The sequence below is a fragment of the Lynx rufus genome, unplaced genomic scaffold (assembly GCF_022079265.1).
Source record: "Lynx rufus isolate CCGP_SWC_20201006 ecotype Redwood Valley unplaced genomic scaffold, mLynRuf1.p SCAF_6, whole genome shotgun sequence".
NCBI lineage: Eukaryota > Metazoa > Chordata > Mammalia > Carnivora > Felidae > Lynx > Lynx rufus.
The window spans coordinates 122,929,635-122,949,046 of NW_025814878.1; the positions used below are offsets into that span (position 1 = coordinate 122,929,635).

Consider the following 19,412-nt stretch of genomic DNA (forward strand, 5'->3'; position numbering starts at 1 on the left):
TTTTTTATATTTAAAGTACATTTCTTGAAGACATAATATAGGTTTTATTTTTGTGTTTGAGAGAGACAGAGGCAGTACAAGTGGGGGAAGGGCAGAGAAAGAGGGAGAGAGAGAAAATCCCAAGCAGGCATCACACTACCAGCGCAGAGTCTAATATGGGGCTTGAACTCACGAAAGCTGTGACATCATGACCTGAGCCGAAACCAAGAGTCAGATGCTTAACCAACTGAGCTACCCAGATGACCCTAATGTAGTTTTTAAAAATTCAATCTGACAATCTCTGCCTTTTAATTGGGGAATTTAGACTTTACATTTAATGTGAATATTGGTATGGTTAGGTTGGAGTCTATCACCTTGCTATTTATTCTTTATATATATATATATACATATATATATGTACATATATATATGTATATATATATGTATATATATATATGTATATATATATATATATATATATATTTTTTTTTTTTTTTTTTTGAGACAGAGAGCACAAGCATGGGAGGGGAAGACAGGAGAGAAAGAATCCCAAGTAGGTTCCACAATGAGCATGGGACCCCAACATGGGGCACAAATCCACAAACCATGAAATCATGACCTGAGCCAAAATCAAGTCAGGCACGTAACCAACTAAACCACCTGGGCACCCCCCCTTGCTATTTATTTTCTATTTATTCCATTTGTTCTCTACTCTTTTACCTCTTTTCTTATCATTTTTTTTTTGGATTAATCTATTATTTTTTTTATTGCATTTCATCTGTTGTTAGTTTCACAGCTATAATCTTTTGGCTATTTTGGTGGTAGCTTTAGGGTTTATAGTATACATCTTTAACTTATCACAGCCTACATTCGAATTATAGTTCTCTCATTTTACATCTAATATAAGACCCTTGTAAGTATGCTTATAGTATACTTCCCCCCCTTGTTTAGCCCTTCTTGTCATCATTTTGCTTTTACATATATTATAAAGTCCATGCTACTTTTCTATAATTGTTTATAATTACCTCTTAAAGAAGCTTTAAAAATAATAAATCATACATTCACTCATACTATTCCTCTGCTCTTCATCCCTTTGTGATGATCTATATTTCCATCCGGGATTATTTTCCTTCTGTCTGAAGAACACCCTTTCATCTTTCTTGTAATGAGTATCTGCTGGTGATACAGTCTTTTGCAAGTCCAAAACATCCTTATTTCTTCCTATTATTTTCTCAGTGGTACCTAGTTTGTTGTCATGTTAGTCAATCCACTTAACTTTTAATTATGGTGTTCCTCATTCCTAGATTTCCATTTGGTCCTTTTCCCATCTGCTCTCATGCTCTTTAATCTCTCTTATTTCTTTAAATATAAAACATACTCTTATATTATGTCTGGTTAAGTCTTTTCTTTTGTAAGACAAAGTGCGTGCGCATGCACAAGTGGGGGACAGGCAGAGGGAGAGGGAGAGAATCTCAAGCAGGCTCCACGCTCAGCACAGAGCCCAATGCGGGGCTTGATCTCACAATCTAGAGATCATGACCCAAGCTGAAATCAAGATTTGGATGCTTAACCGACTCAGCCACCCAGGCACCCCATGTCTGATAAGTCTTAATAGCTTAAGTCTGTAGGCCTGCTTCTTTTGTCCATTGTTTCTGCTGGCTCTTGTCTCTCTTACATGTTTGTGATTTTTGGTTGTGAAATTGCATTCCTTGAAACTATTTCTGAGTTCCCCCAAAGACAATGGTTTGCTTCTGTCACCTGGAAGGCACTAAAAACCTGGTATCACTTTAAATTTCCAGCATGACACTTTTTTAGACTACCCAGGCTGTGCAAACAAATCAGTTTGGGGGCTGAATGTGGCTATATATTTACATATACATATATACATATATGTATACATATATTTACACACACACCACACACACACACACATATATATATATATATATATATATATATATATATATATATACATATCCTCAGGGGAGATGGGTTTTCAGGATAAGCAATCTTCCTCGCTATCTGGGGGGTGGGGGGGAGTGAGGGAGGACAAGGGGAGATTGGAGAGGGAGGAAACAGATTTGTTCACCCTTACACTAGTCTGTCTTTTTTGGGGTCTCAGCTTTGTGAGGTCTCCTATCAGTCCCCCTACCATGGGCAGGACCTAAGTTTTGTCAGCTGTGCTACTGCCCCTTCCCCACCCCAGGTGCTGAAAAACAAAGTTCAATTTGATATTTGGCAAATGTCATAAGGGTGAAAAGTGGCACCAGTATCCTAATTACCTCTTTATGTTTCTACCTCCATTTAAAATTTTTTGAGAATTCTTGGGGCGCCTGGGTGGCTGTCGGTTGAGCGTTGACCTTGGCTCAGGTCATGATCTCACGGTTTATGAGTTCAAGCCCTGCATTGAGCCCTCCAGCTCAGAGCCTGGAGCCTGCTTTGGATTCTGTGTTTCCCTCTGTCTCTCTGCCCCTCCCCCACTCACACTCTGTCTCTCTCTCAAAAATAAACATTAAAAAAAAAGAATATTTAAATTTTTTTGAGAATTCTTAAATTCTTCTGCAGCTTGCCAATCCATTTTTTTTTTTTCAACGTTTATTTATTTTTGCGACAGAGAGAGACAGAGCATGAACGGGGGAGGGGCAGAGAGAGAGGGAGACACAGAATCGGAAACAGGCTCCAGGCTCTGAGCCATCCGCCCAGAGCCCGACGCGGGGCTCGAACTCACGGACCGCGAGATCGTGACCTGGCTGAAGTCGGACGCCTAACCGACTGCGCCACCCAGGCGCCCCTCCAATCCATTTTTAAAAATCGTTCTTGATATGTATTCCAGAAGTTTTAGTTGTTTTCAGCTGGTCCTTATAAGCCACAGCTGGAAAAAAAAATTCTTTTGACTTGTGCTTTACAATATACAGTATCGAAGCATCCCTCCTTGATCCAGAGGCAAGAGTGGAACACACACTTAGGAACCAGCTAACCTGAGGTCAAGTCTCAGATCCACAGCCAGCGTGATCTTGCTCACTTGTTTATACTCTGTGCCACTATTTCCTCCTGGGGTTCATGTGAGAAATAAATGAGGTGATACACAATCAGCACTTACAACAGGGACTGGCCCTGAGAAGTATAATCTAAGGGCTTCTTTTTATTATTATGTGAAAAACCTGTAATCATATGCCTGAGTAATGGCACACATCTTACCCAATGGTCCAACAGCGCCTGTTCCCTGGCCATCCTGGTCTGCTCTACCATGTAGTGACCCACACCTCTGTGCTTATACTGACGCTGACCAGGGGTAGTCAACTATGAGCTCTGTACTGGATGTCAGGCCCAGCTGCACTCACAGGATGGGCCCTAAGTCAAGAGTAGAAATGCCATCATCATACAAGCCTGGGTGAACACACAGCCCTTTACCATTAAGAAATCTGAAACCAGGGGCGCCTGGGTGGCGCAGTCAGTTAAGCGTCCGACTTCAGCCAGGTCACGATCTCGTGGTCCGTGGGTTCGAGCCCCGCGTCGGGCTCTGGGCTGATGGCTCAGAGCCTGGAGCCTGTTTCCGATTCTGTGTCTCCCTCTCTCTCTGCCCCTCCCCCGTTCATGCTGTCTCTCTCTGTCCCAAAAATAAATAAACGTTGAAAAAAAAATTAAAAAAAAAAAAAAAGAAATCTGAAACCAAACAGAAACATACACAAACGTGATTTAAAGTTTTGTAGTTTTTATGGTGGACAGTCATCGTTCGCCCCAACAGCCATCTGAAGCCAATAGTCTTGATTATTAAAAATCACGAAGTTGTATAAATGTTCTCCTCCTTTTCGAAAACCATGTTCATTTTCTCTCCACGAAACAGGACTGTCTGCAAAGCCTTGAACTGACAATGTAACCCAAGGAGCTAACTTTGGCTCATCAAAGTAGCGACTGAAAAAGAAAGAGAAATCTTAACAAATGGGAGGGCTAGGAACGTTCACATTTATATTTTTACTTATTCAGAATGAGTGGTATTTCTGATGTTCCAATGAAGCTCAGACCTTAGCTTCTATTGATAAAAAATTAAGAGATACAAATTACATTCAAATTACTATGTGGTGAACTCAATAAACGTTAACCAATACAGAATGCACAAAACCAACTTCAGCAGTTCCTACGCTTACTATGGAACAACATGTAAGATGCAAAGAAAAAAAAAAAAACCACAGAAGTGTATAAAAATAGTTTCCCTCCATTTAACAGTGTTGTTCACTTAACAGTCTGTGTTCACGGCAACACTGCAGAATAATTTACTGGATTTAAATAAAATCCAAGCTTCTTTTTATTATTATTATTTTTAATGTTTATTCATTTTTGAGAATGAGAGAGAGAGAGAGAGACAGAGCATGAGCAAGGGAGGGGGAGAGAGAGGGAGACACAGAATCCAAAGCAGGCTCCAGGCTCTGAGCTGTCAGCACAGAGCCCGACCCTGGCCCAAACTCATGAACCCCGAGATCATGACTTGAGCTGAAGTCAGCCACTCAACCGACTGAGCCACCCAGGTGCCCCTAAAATCCAACCTTCTTATAGAGGAAAATCAAACTACTAAACTAGTAAGTGAAAAGGGGTATTAGACTTAGAAAACCCTCAAGACTTAAATCTTAGACATTTGAAAAGTGAAGACTGCAAAGGCATTATGTTTACTTCATAGCCTTTTTAATATGGGAATGGAGTTTCCTGACATTAGATACAATGTGGCGTTTTTTCTGGAGAGTACCTTTCCGAACCCCAACCACACACCCCATCCTGCCTGTCCAGTCCCTGGCATGTGAACCCTGCCCTGGGCAGATGTTAAGAGCGGGAACAGATGTTAGACACGATTTGGTTTCAAAGATGGTCAACTTGCTTTCTCACCCCATTTCAAAAAAAAAAAAAAAAAAAAACCTTTGCAGAACTCTAACATTTAAAACAGACCATAACGTGTTCCATAGAGTATCACCATTTTCCTAAGTGGTATTATAACTTTTGGGGCACGACGTGAAAAATGAACAGCTTGTTTTCAAGAAGCCTAATTAAACTCTGCTCTTTGTCTTTTTGTTAAGTACAAACAGAATTTTCCTCTCACCAAGGACAGTCACATCATTTAAGATGGTAATGTTACCACACTGTGCACCCAAGTGAGGAAAAAAGAGAAGACGTGTGCAAGAGAGCCCTGAGATCTGGAACAGTAGCCCTGCCCCGGACATGTCACGCTGGCATGAACAAGCAAGACCTAAAAGGCAAAAAAAGTTCTCACCACAGCTGTTCCAACAGGAGACGTATCTTCTCTGGAACTATGAACCCAGTGATTGTACACAAATAAGCTTTTGCCACCACCGTGCTCGGCTGAGGACAACAATAGGTTGATACGAAATTATTCGGCTCATTATTTCTGTAGCACACACACACACACACACACACACACACACAAAAGAGAAAGAAAGAAAACACCTCTGTTATCTCCCACCTGATCATTTTCAAAGTATAAACCCCCATGAAGAACGCGGCGCTGGCCACGCCCCAGCCCGGCCCCCCCCCCCCCCCCCCCCCCCCCCCCCCGCCTCCCCGGACTCACAGTTGGGCGTTACTGAAGACGGCGCCCAGCCAGTCCAGGAGCTCAGGGGCGCTGCAAGCCGCCTCCGGGGCTCCCCCCAGCTCGCCGCTCCGCAGCACCGGGCACTGCAGCTCGCTCGCCGTGCTCAGGGCGACTCGCGGCTGCCGCTCCTGAATTCCGTAACTGGCAAAGTACGACATCATCCTTGATTCTTCTGCACCTTAGAACACACCATAAAAGGCCATGTGAGTACTGGAAACAAGTTCGGCGAATCCCTGGAACCACCCCATTCCCTCCCGACAGTTCCGGGGAGCAGGCGGGATGAAGTAAAGCAGAAGGAGGGTGTGCAAAGCTGTATTCAAATTAAAATCATTTAAGTTGCTTTGGGCTCCTTGGTGCCAAAGTTCTGTAAACATTCGCTTTCTTTCACTTTTCCTGGAAACGCGTAACCCTTTCACGTCCAACCCATAGTAGTATCATAGGTGCCCTAATCTGAGAATTTTGACTAAAGAAAAAAGCACCACTCGTGTATAAATAAAATTAGTGAACTCTACAGAGAGGAGCTTATTTGCATAATCTCTCTAAAGGAAGCATAAGACGAACTGAACGATGACAGCATCTCATCTGAGCTTGTCTTTAAAAACCCAGTAAAATCAATGTATCTTCACGGATTTTCCAACAGCCTTGGGAGACAGCAGTAGTGGCCCCCTTAGTGGGGGGAGCAACAGGCAGGCTTTCTTACTGTCCAGGGCAATAGAAATAATCTGCTCTCCATCTCAACCCCACCTACCCCCATCCCCCACCACCAGGAGCAAAGGTCAGCAGGCTTACTGGCCAGTATAAGACTGGAGTTCCGGATTCCTCTTCTGTAATGCAGCCCACTCCATGCGCGGGTGTCACCTGGCCCACTGTGTATCACCCTGTAGGTACTGGGACTTGGTGCACTACTGTATATGCTCATAGTCCAGACACTGACACTATGAATAATTAAACCCTTTGCCTCTGACCTGAGTCTCGTACCTTCTGCCAGCATCCATGAGACTGTGCAGGCTAACTTCTTAGCTTACAAGTGGGGAAAATCTCAGACCTTCCCCAGTTCCTGATAAGCCCTTAGAATAATATGGAGTCTTAGGAACACAGAACTCTCCAGAACCCAATATACAGAAGGTACTCAATGAACACTTCGAGCAACTGAAATGTCAGTCAGTGTCTCTGCCCTCTTGTATCTCTACCGTAAGTAGGAGAAGCACTGAAGCATTCCAGACCCATGCAAGCAACCTACAGCACCCAGTGACCAGAAACTTCCGAGGAAGAGCAGATGGATAGGCGTGATCTCCAAAATGGACCTATGTGTCTCCCTATTCTCCAAAACAGAGTACCACACCATCATAACTGATGATCTGACCCATGACAATCTTGTGATGGACCAAAGATACACTCTAAAAGGACCAAGGCACATGGCAGTTGTAAGCAAATCAACATTGTCTGGGGACCCCTGAACTAAATTTAACGTTCAATCAATTTCAAGTTATGACAAATTTAACCTGACCATGAATGGTCTGCCTGATTATTATCTTGCCATAATCAACAGTTTGTATTTAGAATGTGTGTTATTTAAAAATGTGCAGCCTTGGGGCGCCTGGGTGGCGCAGTCGGTTAAGCGGCCGACTTCAGCCAGGTCACGATCTCACGGTCCGTGAGTTCGAGCCCCGCGTCGGGCTCTGGGCTGATGGCTCAGAGCCTGGAGCCTGTTTCTGATTCTGTGTCTCCCTCTCTCTCTGCCCCTCCCCCGTTCATGCTCTGTCTCTCTCTGTCCCAAAAATAAATAAATGTTGAAAAAAAAATTTAAAAAAATAAAAATAAAAAAATAAAAAAAATAAAAATGTGCAGCCAAGGCTATCTGAGGTAAGCTGCAGGAAGGAAGAGGAGAAACAGATAAGAGTTAGCTGCTCTGAAGCCATGATCTCTGGATCCAAACATACCCCACGGTGATGGAGGCAGATGCCTGTGGGCCTAGATCATCTTGAAGTATAGCTCTTGGGGAGGGCAGAGGGCTGCAAGCAGCTTCCTGAATAATGTTTATGCATATATGTATACAATATCCTAGACCATAAGGATGAATCACCTGTTTGAATTCTCTATTACCCCCCTTTAATCAATAATTGGATTTCCAAGTCATTGTATTGTTACCTATTTTTCATACCTGTGTGATGCCAAGCCAAGAGAAAATCAAATTTCAAGGGCTTCTTTTCTTTGAAGGACCAAGAAACTCTTTCATACTTCTTAGAATCCAGGTTAAGGGATAAATCCATCAAATCAATGGAAACAACTTAAAAAAATGGAAAGAGGAATACATCGTTCATTCACATATACTACAGCCTACACTGTGGCAAAAGTGTTGTATTAAAAAGCATCAGAATTTTTGGAATTTTGTGAATAGTAAAAATTATTTTGTTCTTCTTGCACTCCTTTGGTTTACCAAATCAAAACTCTGCCTTGTTTTAAATTCATACTTTTTCCTAGGTCAAAGACCAAGAGCAGAGGTCCTTGGGAAGTCAATCCTAAATCTACCTATGGATGTGGCAGCCTCACCTGTTCACGTTCAAACTGGACACTATCAGTAGAACCATCTCTTTTCACTCACAGGTGAATCTCTACTAGTAATCCCCAAAATTTGGTGAAAGTAAAGGAAATTCTTCATTAAGAACAAGTTGTAGACTCTTATGTTGGGTTCATTACTTTGAATTTTTGGCCCAAAACATGTATTTAATGGACCATTCCAACTCTGTGATCTGTATAAGATTCAGCCTACAGCTGCAGAGAAATAGATACAACAGCAATCTTATTCTCTCCAAAGCTCAACCTAGAGCCCCTTGAGTCAGAAGTTTTAAAGACAAGAAAAAGCCATAGTTCTTCTGAACAAAAAGAACAGCAGCAATTCAAACATTTAAACTTCAATAGCTACAGGACGATTACTGACTTGTTGGAAACTGATGGAGCATAATACTTACTGAACTTCATGATTTTTCTGCCAGAATACTGAGATGGACGACCTTGAAGTCCAGTTTCTTCATAAGTATCTTTATCCAGTGATAAAATTAATTTCCCTAAAAATCAAATAATTCCCCCAAAAAAGATGCTAAAATATGACATGTTCTCTGACTGAACAGCGAACACAGCAAATTCAACAGTTAGATATGAGGGTAATAAACTACATACAAGGATCTTCCTTGTGATACAAAGATATTATTTATACATACATCTTACTTATGTAGAAGGATATTTTAATGTATTATACATACACTGATATTACTTATGATAGTGAAAACAGAAATATGTACATTTTTACTAAAGAAATAATAGTTAAATCATGGTATATCTATTCACTGGAATACCTTCAAAATATGAAAAATAGTAAGTCAGAACTATATGCCCTGATATGGAAAGATGTCTATGACATATTGGGGAAAAAAGCAAACTGAGAAACAATGTAATACAATGCAATTTATGTTAAAAAAAAAAAAAAGAACAAGCTTTATGTCTGTTTATAAATTTATAGAAAATGTCAAGAGAAGGGAGCCTGGGTGGCTCAGTCAGTTGGGAGTCCAACTTCAGCTCAGGTCATGATTTCATGGTTCATGAGCTTAAGCCCCATATCAGGTTCTCTGCTGTCAGTACAGAGCCCGCTTCAGATCCTCTCTCTTTGCCCCTCCACTGTTCGCTCGTTTGCTCTCTCTCTGTCTCTCAAAAATAAAATAAAACATTAAAAAAAATAAAATGTCAGGAAGAATAAACACCAATAATTCCTAATTGTTAACAATAATTCCTTCTAAGAAGGGGAATGAATCTGGAGTTTTGACTTTTTTTTTTTTTAACAGTATTTCTTCTAAAATCAAAGATAAGATTGAGTGTTGTTACCATTTGGCAGCAGGGCAACTGTATTATCTTCATCAATATTTGTATGGTATGTTAGTGCATAGCACGAACCTATAAGAGAAAGAGCCCAGACCAGAAATTAAGGGAAAAAAAAAATCACACCTACAAAAATTTAGCAGATTATCTTTACACTGTAACAAATCTTCCAGGTGATTAAAGGTCAGTATCCACCACTGCTCCAGCTCACTCAATCAACCTCAAACCTGCCAAGGGTGAGCTGGAGGACACAGAGGCCACACTCTAGCTAGTTCATGCCCCCCTCTCCCCCCAGGGCCTATTTGTGCCAGGTGACTGCCATCAAGCAGAAAATGGACTCAGGGTGGAGTGCGTACCCCCGGGGATGCTGGCAGAGGCACAAAGTAGAACACTAGGGAAATGTATACACTTGAGAGGAAGGATTCCAGGTAAAGTTTCAAAATGTGCCAGGAACTTGTGTGAGGTTAGGAAAGCCACGCAGCCTCTCTGAACCTCAGTTTCCTCACCTGTAAAATGGGGATCATAGCCCTAATTTGTAGAGCTGTTGCAAGAGTTCAGATAGGTAAAAGTGCCTGTTGCAGCCAGTGTCCACATTATTAACAAATTAGTACTGAATTTCAGAGCAGATGAAAGGAATAAAGTTGATGGGGCCAGGGACAACATGTCCAGTCTCTCGAGCAGTGCCAGCAGCACCTGAAGGAGAGGAACTGCAAGGAACTGGATTCTTCATAGCTCCATGCAGAGGACAGACACAGGGCCGGCAACAAGATAAGGGGCTTACTCACAGTGATTCATGTAGTGAGGGTGCATTCCCTAAAGACACTGAAATACAGTTTCAAACAAGTGGCCCCTACAAAACAACTACAACAGAGAAATCAACCCAGCAGACACGAATGGAAATGGGGTGAGCAGAAGAGGGTCAGAGCCACAAAATCTAAGCAGAAGGCACTGAACCATAAACGGGCACACCGCCTGGTGAACAGCCGCTGTGGCTGCATCAGGAGATGAACCCTTTGAGACTGCTGAGTGGGGACTGAGTGGGAACATAGTGGTCTCTGCAGCCACACACCCAATAGCAGTGTATCTGAACACACAGATCCCAAGACCTTCCTCTCCCTGAATCCTTGTTTTAAGATGAGAGATACCTTCATGTTACATCCCCATGCCACACTTGTGAACAAGTGTAATCAGAAACCACCACCTAAAGAGAGCGCCAGAAAGTGTAGGGTGAGAACACTGAGGGCGGGGGGCGATGCATGCACTTGACCCCACAGACCATCTCCAGAGGCCCTGTTTAAGACAAGGGAAGACCCCTAGTATTGTGATGTGATCTAACTATCCTTCCTCAGCTTGCCACGTTCATAGATATGATCAGGTTTTCCTCACCTTTCTTCACAAAGGTGTTGATGAATTCATGTGTAATTAACTCATGAAGAGGTAAGTTCTTCACAAAGTAATAGGGTCCGGTTTCCATGACCAGGTTTTTCAGTTCTTTTGATAGTATCCCACATTCAGGAATCAGAAATGAAACCTATTGGAATGTGTAATATAAATAAGCCTTATTTTCATGTAGATTAACCCCCAGCTTTTTAGGGATGCTATAACATATGAAGGCTGCTAACTATTCCCCCACAGGTTTCTACAAAACTCTTAAATTAATTTACCAGTCTCAGGAAAAAAGAAATTTGACAATTCATGTTATTTGTGTATTCAAACATTATAGGAAAGCTGAATGAGAAAAAAAAAATTAATAGAAAGCTCTTGCTTGCGTTTCATCTTTTGCAAATAAGCAATACCTTTTATATCCTGTCCACTACTCTAATTTTTAGGGCAATCTAGTACAATGGAATATCCCTAGATTTGTTTATCCTGGTACCAGCTGGAATCAAAGGGACTGTCCTTTAGGGCTTACAGAAATTAGGGACATCAATCATTAACAGGCTCCACGAAAGCATAAGTGCTCCTGGTTATTTCCATTTTCTAGACAGAAGAATTCTACAGATCAGCCCAGGCGGGAGAAGGCACACACCCTGACTGCTGCTGGTGAGGAGCTGGAAAGCTTAGATGGAAACCTAAGGCAGAGATGTTAAGCCTAACCAGTTTCAAATGTGGCCCAAATGCTCCACACCTTGAAAAGTGCTCTCCCAAAGCTCAAACACCAGTCTATTCCTGAGGGACCAAGGTCACCATTTGTGTCTCTGAGAAACTGCCAGTCAGACCTGGGTGGAGATTAGGCTGATCAATTTCAAGTAAAAGCAAAAGGCTTAAACCGGTTTAAGTCGAGTTTTTGGAGGCCTCACCACTTAAATGGGTTGGTGAGAACGGACCATTAGACCCGTGACTGACATTTGGATTATTCTCCTCTTCTCTTGCCAGATGCCGGATAAACCAGTAATTAACCTCACTGATGCCTCAACTTCCACATCTGCGGAAAGGCGCCCCATGCGGCTGACATTTTTACGAAGCAAAAGCCAAAGTTACCCCCCCCCCCCCGTAAAGCTCTTAAATTGTGCTTGCAAACAGGGACACCACGACTCATTTCACCCTAAACATGACAACCTAGCGCGCTCCAGCTGGAGACCACAGAAGGTAACAGGCAAAGTGGAAACTTTTCTCAGAGATAAAACTAGTTCCTCTAAACAGTTTAGAAAAGCATGTGCTTCCTGGGTCTGGACTCGGCAAGATGCTCCCATGAGGTGGGAGAAAGAATCAAGAGGTGGGGAGGGGCGCGAGGCCCCAATTTGGAGCCAGTCCGCGGCTCCACGTGGCATACGTCACAGCCTCTCTACTCCAGAGGCCCGTGCCTGACTTTTTCCTCCGAAAAAAGTGTTCCACCGGGGGCGGGGCCAAAGTAGCCAGCGACGCTTTGGAATCGGCCCGGAGCAAATCGCCCAGCCCCTCCTTGCGAGGACAGAACACTGCCCCCTACTCCCGGCGCATCCTGGGAGTTGTAGTCCTGCAGCTCTGCAAGCTACCAGCTCGGAGTAGTATAGAGACTACAGCTCCCAAAGTGCCTAGCGCGGGGCCCCGCCCCTCTTCGCGCTGAGGGCGGGCTCCTCACTGAACGCGACTTTCCCCACATCTCTCCAGCTCCCGGAGACGGGGTGCTTCCTGAGTGGCCCACGACGGCCAGACTCACCCTGTAATTATGGTAGTGCGTCTCCACAAGATGCCGGTGGCGCGACTTGTCATGGCCGAAGTTGGATTTCTCGCAGACCAGCAAGTGTCGGGGAACCTCTCGCAGCCTGCGCAGTGTGGCCATGCTTTCTCCGGCACAAGCCCTGAGCGAGGTCGGGGAGCCCAGTCCCTCCGCTTCGCTCCGCCCCTCCGCCTGGCCCCGCGGGCATGCGCATTGCAGCTGCGCAGTGCCGGTTGAAGCTGCTCGGGCTTGGTGACCGGTTAGGGGTGAGGGCGGGCCTGGGTTTCTTCGGAACCTTAGGTTCCTGAACCTTGGAGACCTGAAACCGCAAATTCATTGCCTACAGGGGAAATACCTGGTACCTGGAAGCCTGGAACTTGCTTTTTCAAACCCACCTTTCTCGCCAAGACCTCCGTCCCTCCCTGCTGCTGTCTTGCCGTATATCCTCCGTCTGTTCCTTCACAAATGGTTTAGGAGTTTTGTGCAGGAAGATAATACACAATTTCTGTTTTCGGTCCTACAGTACGACTCCGTCGGAACCACTTTAAGATCCCTTTTTAAAAATCCCACCTGAACGGCTTTAAAAATTTTGTTACTATTGTTACAATGTGAGAATTCGTTTTTCCATAATTTTTCTGATCAAGTACTATACGTTTCTCAAGCTGGAGTATGCACAGCCCCAATTCTGTGCTGAGAGGATGCAAAACAGCAGACTATCTGTGGTACAACTGTCTGGAGCATCAATTTTACTGTAAGATTTGGAACAACCGAAGTTACGTAATTTACAAGGTAAGTATTTAAAAATTTTAAACAGACCGGGCCAGTAACGTGTGCCCAAAATGTCAGACTATCTCTGAGAAAACTAAGAAAAACATATTAACCATTATTTTAAACAGGAAAAATTATAAGGAATAGCAGGTTAATTGAAAAATTCTACCAATTTTCTGAATCACAACATGGCACCTAGCGGTGTTACAAATGTCATATTAGGATATAAAATGCTTAAAACATTACCTCTTAGTCACGTCACAATTAAGTAGCAGTGGCCTCTCTTAGAGCACCATCAGACGTGTTCACACACCTTTGCTGATAATACAAAATTTGCAAAGTGCTGTAATTTTATGGTCTACCAATTGTATTTGGAGCCAATGTGAAGGTTTTCTTGCAAGCCATTTAGTTTAAAATATGTTATTAAGTTTTGAAAATTCAATATAAATTATATCAGCTGAAGGTTGATAAACAGCCACTATGCCATTCTGGTATTCATAACTCAGTGTTCTTCCAGGGAAATCATACTTGCAGATATGTTTTATGGGGGTGTGCCTGTATTATGAAATAGAAGGCAAAAATCTCATTTATTTTAAATGTTTATGTATTTTTGAGAGAGAGAGAGCACAAGCGGGAGAGGGGCAGAGAGACGGAGACACAGAATCTGAAGCAGGCCCCAGGCTCTGAGCTGTCCGCACAGAGCCGGACGCGGGGCTCGAACCTGCAAACCGTGAGATCATGATCTGAGCCAAAGTCAAATGCTCAGACGACTGAGTCATCCAGGTGCTTCTAAAACTCTCATTTATTTTAAATTTTTTTTTCCAACGTTTATTTATTTTTTTAAGACAGAGAGAGACAGAGCATGAACGGGGGAGGGGCAGAGAGAGGGGGAGACACAGAATCGGAAGCAGGCCCCAGGCTCTGAGCCATCAGCCCAGAGCCCGACGCGGGGCTCGAACTCACGGACCGCGAGATCGTGACCTGGCTGAAGTCGGACGCCTAACCGACTGCGCCACCCAGGCGCCCCTCTCATTTATTTTAAAGACTAAAGCTGTGGGGGTGCCTGGGTGGCTCAGTCGGTTAAGTGTCCAACTTCAGCTTATGTCATGATCTCTCGGCCTGTGAGTTCAAGCCCTGCGTCTGGCTCTGTGCTGACAGCTTGGAGCCTGGAGCCTGCTTCAGATTCTGTGTCTCCCTCTCTCTCTGCCCCTCCCCCACTCATGCACTGTCTGTCTCTCTCTGTCAAAAATAAATAAACACTAAAAAAAAAAAAAAAAGACTAAAGCTATAACTTCAAGTAAGTTTGGGACTGCAGAATCCTTTCAGCCTCCCTCCACAGTGTTCTGGAGTTCTGTCTATAATGACTCATTCATTTCTCCCTGCCTGCTGGGTCATTTCTATCAGTATACAAATGTGCTTAATGTTGTGCATTAAGTGAAGGCACTTCCTTTGACCCTGAATTCCTCTGCATTCTCACCATTCTGTTTCTCTGCTCCGTAAAAGCCACTTCTCTGCACATTCTCTCCTGAACCCAATATATTTTAACTTTCCTCCATACTGCTTCACTGACCTGGCTTTCATCAAGGTCTTTCCATTTGCCAAATTCAAAGCCAAGTTTCTGTTCTTATCTCAGTCTTTTAGCTGCACTCAACACAGATGATACAATTGAACACTTCTTCCTTGTATTAACTATATTTTCTTATCTTCTTTTTAAAAATTTCTCTGATGCTCTGGATCTGGGGCCTCACTGACTAGGGTGGGATTGCCCCTTCCAGGTTTAGATAACTCCTAAAGATAGCAAATAATTTGTGCTGGGAGCATGTCTTTCATTTGCAAACCAACTAATCCAGAGCTTACACCCTGTCACCTCTTCTGGAAACTGTTAGGCTCGCTCCAGGCTAATGTTCCCCTGCCCTAATAACCCCAGGGCCAGGTCCTAGATAACTGGGGACAGTCCTGATACTCCAGAGCCCACTGAAACTGTTCAGACTAGCCACTCCTAAGCCTACATAGTCTGTCTACCCTGCCTCAGTCATTCCTTCCCATAATAAAAGCTCTGACTGATGCTCTCCCCTCACTTCCCCTGCCTCCTGACCAACCTAGAAGCTTCCTGTTGTGGCTCCGGATTTTAGGGAGCTGTGAGTAAAAACTTCCTTTATGACAGTCATTTCTGTGCATGCTTGCCATCCCTGCCAGAACAAATCTCTGGGTACATTTGAAAACCCTCCTTCTTGGTACACTCCCCTGTGGATTTTTGAGAACCTTTCTTCCCCGCTTACCTTACTCTACTTCCTCCTGCCCGTCCTCCTCCACTAGATCTCTAGTGATCCATACCTTCCACGCTTCTCTTTCCTGCCCTCTCTTCTCAGAGTGATCCCTCGTGATCTCAGCTTTCAGAACCATCTATCTGTACCACCAGGCCTGGGTCCTCATCCCTGGGGTGGGGGTGAGGGACACCCAGGCATCATTCTTGACTCTTCTACACTTCTCACCCCATATCTGTGGCTTGTTGGCTCTGCCTGCAGCATGCATCCTGGTGGCGGCCTCTTCTCATTCACTGCCTCTGTTTCTACAACGAGTTTCAGCCACTTTCCCCTCTCTCAGTTGACTGCCAGACACAGGCTTCTAACCACCTCCCTGCTTCCTGTCTTCTCCTGCGGTCTCTTGTCCCCTCAGTATCCAAACCGATCTCAAAAAAGTGAAAAATGTCATACAGACATACCTCATTTTATTGCATTTTACTTTACTATGCTCTGCAGATACTGTTTTTTTAAAAAAAAATTTAATGTCTATTCATTTTTTGAGAGAGAGAGACAGCATGAGTGGGAGAGACTGTTTTTTTAAAAAAAATTTTAGTGTCTATTCATTTTTTGAGAGAGAGAGACAGCATGAGTGGGAGAGGGGCAGAGAGAGAGGAAGACACAGAACCTGAAGCAGGCTCCAGGCTCCGACCTGTCAGCACAGAGCCTGATGTGGGGATTGAACCCACGAACCGTGAGATCATGACCTGAGCCAAAGGGGGACGCTTAACCAACTGAGCCAACCAGGGGCTTTGTATATACTGTGTTTTTAACAAACTGAAGGTTTGTAGCAACCCTGTGTTGAGCAAGTCTATTGGTGCCATTTTTACAAAGTCATCTGCTTGCTTTGTGTAACTGTCATGTTTTGGTAATTCTTACACTACGAACTGTTTCATTATTATTTGTTACTGTGATCTGTGATCAGTAATTACAACTCTGAAAGCTCAGGTGATGGTTAGCATTTTTTTGGCAATAAACAATTTTTTAATCAAGGTATGTATATTTTTTTCAATGTTTATTTTTTTTTGAGAGAGAGCGCACAAGCAGGGGAGGGGCAGAGAGAGAAGGAGATACAGAATCAGAAGCAGGCTCCAGGCTCTAAGCTGTCAGCACAGAGCCTGACTCAGGGCTCAAACTCACAAGCTGTGAGATCATGACATAAGCTGAAGTTGGACACTTAACCAACTGAGCCACCTAGGTGCCCCAGTATATACATTTTTTAAGACAAAATGCTATTGCACACTTAATAGATTACAGTATAGTGTAAGCATAACTTTTATATCCACTGGGGAACCAGGAAATTTATTTGACTCACTTCACTGCATATTCACTTTATTGTGGTTGGCTGGAACCAAACTGCAGTATATCTGAGGCAGGCCTGTATATGCTACCCACCCCCCACTTAAACCCTGCCTGGCTTTAACCTGGCTTTTCATTGCAGTAGTATAAAAGCTTAGATAACCTGGCCCCTGCCTACCTCTGCAGCCTCATCTGCTACCCTTGCTTGTTCATACTATTATTTGTCTGAATTTCTGGTATCTAGAGCTGAAAGCAATCTTATTATTTTATTTTTTAATGTTTATTCATTTTTGAGAGAGAGCAAGTGAGCATGAGCTGAGGAGGGTCAGAGAGGGAGACAGAATCTGAAGCAGGCTCTAGGCTCTGAGCTGTCAGCACAGTGCCCAATGCGGGGCTCAAACCCATGGACCGTGAGATCATGACCTGAGACAAAGTCAGACACTTAACTGACTGAGCCAGCCAGGTGCCCCGAACTGAAAGCAATCTTAATTGACAAATGGATATTAGATCACAGATTTGGGAGCATAGCAAAAGTCTGAGGATGAAGGGCCAGGAATGGCTTAAAAAAAAAAAAAAAAGAAAGAAGAAGAAAGAAATAAGAAGCAAAACATAACTGATTTGTATGTATATATCCAAAAGAATATAGTAGCAAATATGAATTTTTAAATGACCACACCAACAGACTTGCAAAAAAAAATTACCTTTGATTGTATTCTAAAAACACAAAAATATACTTAGTAAATATAAAAGGATAACAGTTTTACACATCACATTTTGGGACTACGATACAATAAAATTAGAAGTACAAAAATAATTTAAATATGCTCAACTCAGGGCGCTGGGGTGCCTCTGTCAGTTAAGTGTCCAATTTGATTTCAGCTCAGATCATGATCTCTCAGTTCATGAGACTGAGCTCGGGCTCTGCGCTGACAGCACAGAGCCGGCTTGGGATTCTCTTTCTCTGTTTCTCTGCGTCTCACCCATGCACGCTAATGCGCACGTTCTCTCTCTCTCTCTCAAAATGAATAAACATTTAAAAAATAGATAAATATGCTCAACTCCGTGAAAACATTAAAATATTATTCTACATAAATTAATGCCTGCATCAGTGTGCGAATTCAAGGCACAAATACATTGCCTATAAATATACAGCTGACCCTTGAACAACACTGAAGTTAGGATGCACACACTCCTTTATCCCCTGCAGTCAAAAATCAGCATATAGCTTTTGACTCCCCCCAAACTTAATTACTGTTGACTGGAAGCCTTACTGTTAATAAATTACCACCTATTTTATATATGTATTATATACTATATTCTTAAAGGAAATGAGAAAAATTGTTAAAATGAAGGAAAATACATTTATAGTACTGTAGTGTAAAAAATCCACATATAAGTAGACCTGCAAACTTCAAACCCGTGTTATTCAATTGTACATGCAAGTGTATTGTATTTATACTGGTGAAAGGAGAGAGCTTTCCATCTCTGAAGCTCCTGGGTATGTTCATCAGTAGGCAGCCAACCTAAAATCTGTTAACATCATCCCATTACAGGTGGGAGCAACAGGGAAGGTGGTGCTGGGAACTGTAACTATTGAAGACACCAGTAATAAATCAGAGGACTCCATCCTGCCAAGCCTAAACTTGACCTCACAGTCTTTATCAGCACAGGGCTCCAGGCAGCTGCCACAAATGGACGGGTGTTGGGGTACAAGATCAAAACTACCCTATGATGGCAGGCAGCCTGGGAACTGGATCCAGCAGGTACAGTGGAAAAAATCAGCGGCCCCCAAGAATATATGATGCACTCCAAGTGAGGACTTGAATCCCTGGAGTTTTGGGAAGGGCTCAGAGCCAGACTGCTTCATGTCCTCTCCCTCTGACTGGTTGGGAATCGATGGAACATGCAAACATATTAACACTGGCAGCTGTGTGGACTGTGTCAACACATGGAAGTGCACAAATGGAGTATTTTAAAACAGAACACAATGTTATATGTCAATTGTATCTCAATAAATCTGGGGGAGAAAAGCAGAACCCAAAACAGTCACACCGTCTGACTAAAACTCTGTCACATATGTTCATTACAATTTTGGAAGAGGATTTTGAAATGGTTGACATTTTTTATAAAGCTCATTCTTTTGTTTAAAGTGAAAAACATATGTTTAGAAGTAAATTGGTACATAAAAAATTTAAATCTTAGCTATCCAGGGACTTCAGATATCTAGGATGAGGCATTCTGTTTATCTTGGATTTTACTATAATGTGAAAACTATTAATCCACAATGCAGTTAATGAAATAGTATACATTAACAGAGAAAGGGGCAATCACCATAATTTTATATATAATTATCAATAACTGTATAATAATATATAATATTGCATATTCAGTATTGAACACCTGTAATGAATCAGGCACTAACTACCGCAAGCACTTTATATTAATTATCTCATAAGAATCC

General features: G+C 42.9%; 1 protein-coding gene and 1 long non-coding RNA gene across 2 annotated transcripts; one reads left to right on the top strand and one right to left on the bottom strand.

The window, feature by feature from the left end:
• Positions 1-3,674: 3,674 nt before the first annotated feature.
• On the bottom strand, positions 3,675-12,799 carry RPP40 (ribonuclease P/MRP subunit p40). The gene is made up of 8 exons (XM_047102729.1): positions 12,585-12,799; positions 10,832-10,976; positions 9,452-9,520; positions 8,545-8,640; positions 7,737-7,862; positions 5,555-5,753; positions 5,237-5,371; positions 3,675-3,891 (listed from the first exon to the last, which is right to left on the bottom strand). Exons 1-8 carry the CDS (start codon positions 12,705-12,707, stop codon positions 3,693-3,695), a joined length of 1,092 nt encoding a protein of 363 aa, XP_046958685.1. The 5' UTR covers positions 12,708-12,799; the 3' UTR covers positions 3,675-3,692.
• Positions 12,533-18,738, top strand: LOC124528879 (uncharacterized). The gene is made up of 2 exons (XR_006966246.1): positions 12,533-13,373; positions 18,505-18,738. It is a non-coding gene; the product is annotated as an uncharacterized LOC124528879 (long non-coding RNA).
• Positions 18,739-19,412: the final 674 nt, after the last annotated feature.

Coding starts and splice junctions, on each gene's coding strand:
- RPP40 (XM_047102729.1), bottom strand. CDS start 12,707: ATGGCCACACTGCGCAGGCTGCGAGAGGTTCCCCGACACTTGCTGGTC. Junction 9,521..10,831: donor CAACACCTTTGTGAAGAAAG/GTGAGGAAAACC, acceptor TTTCTCTTATAG/GTTCGTGCTATGCACTAACA. Junction 3,892..5,236: donor CTCCTGTTGGAACAGCTGTG/GTGAGAACTTTT, acceptor TTTCTTTTTCAG/TCGCTACTTTGATGAGCCAA.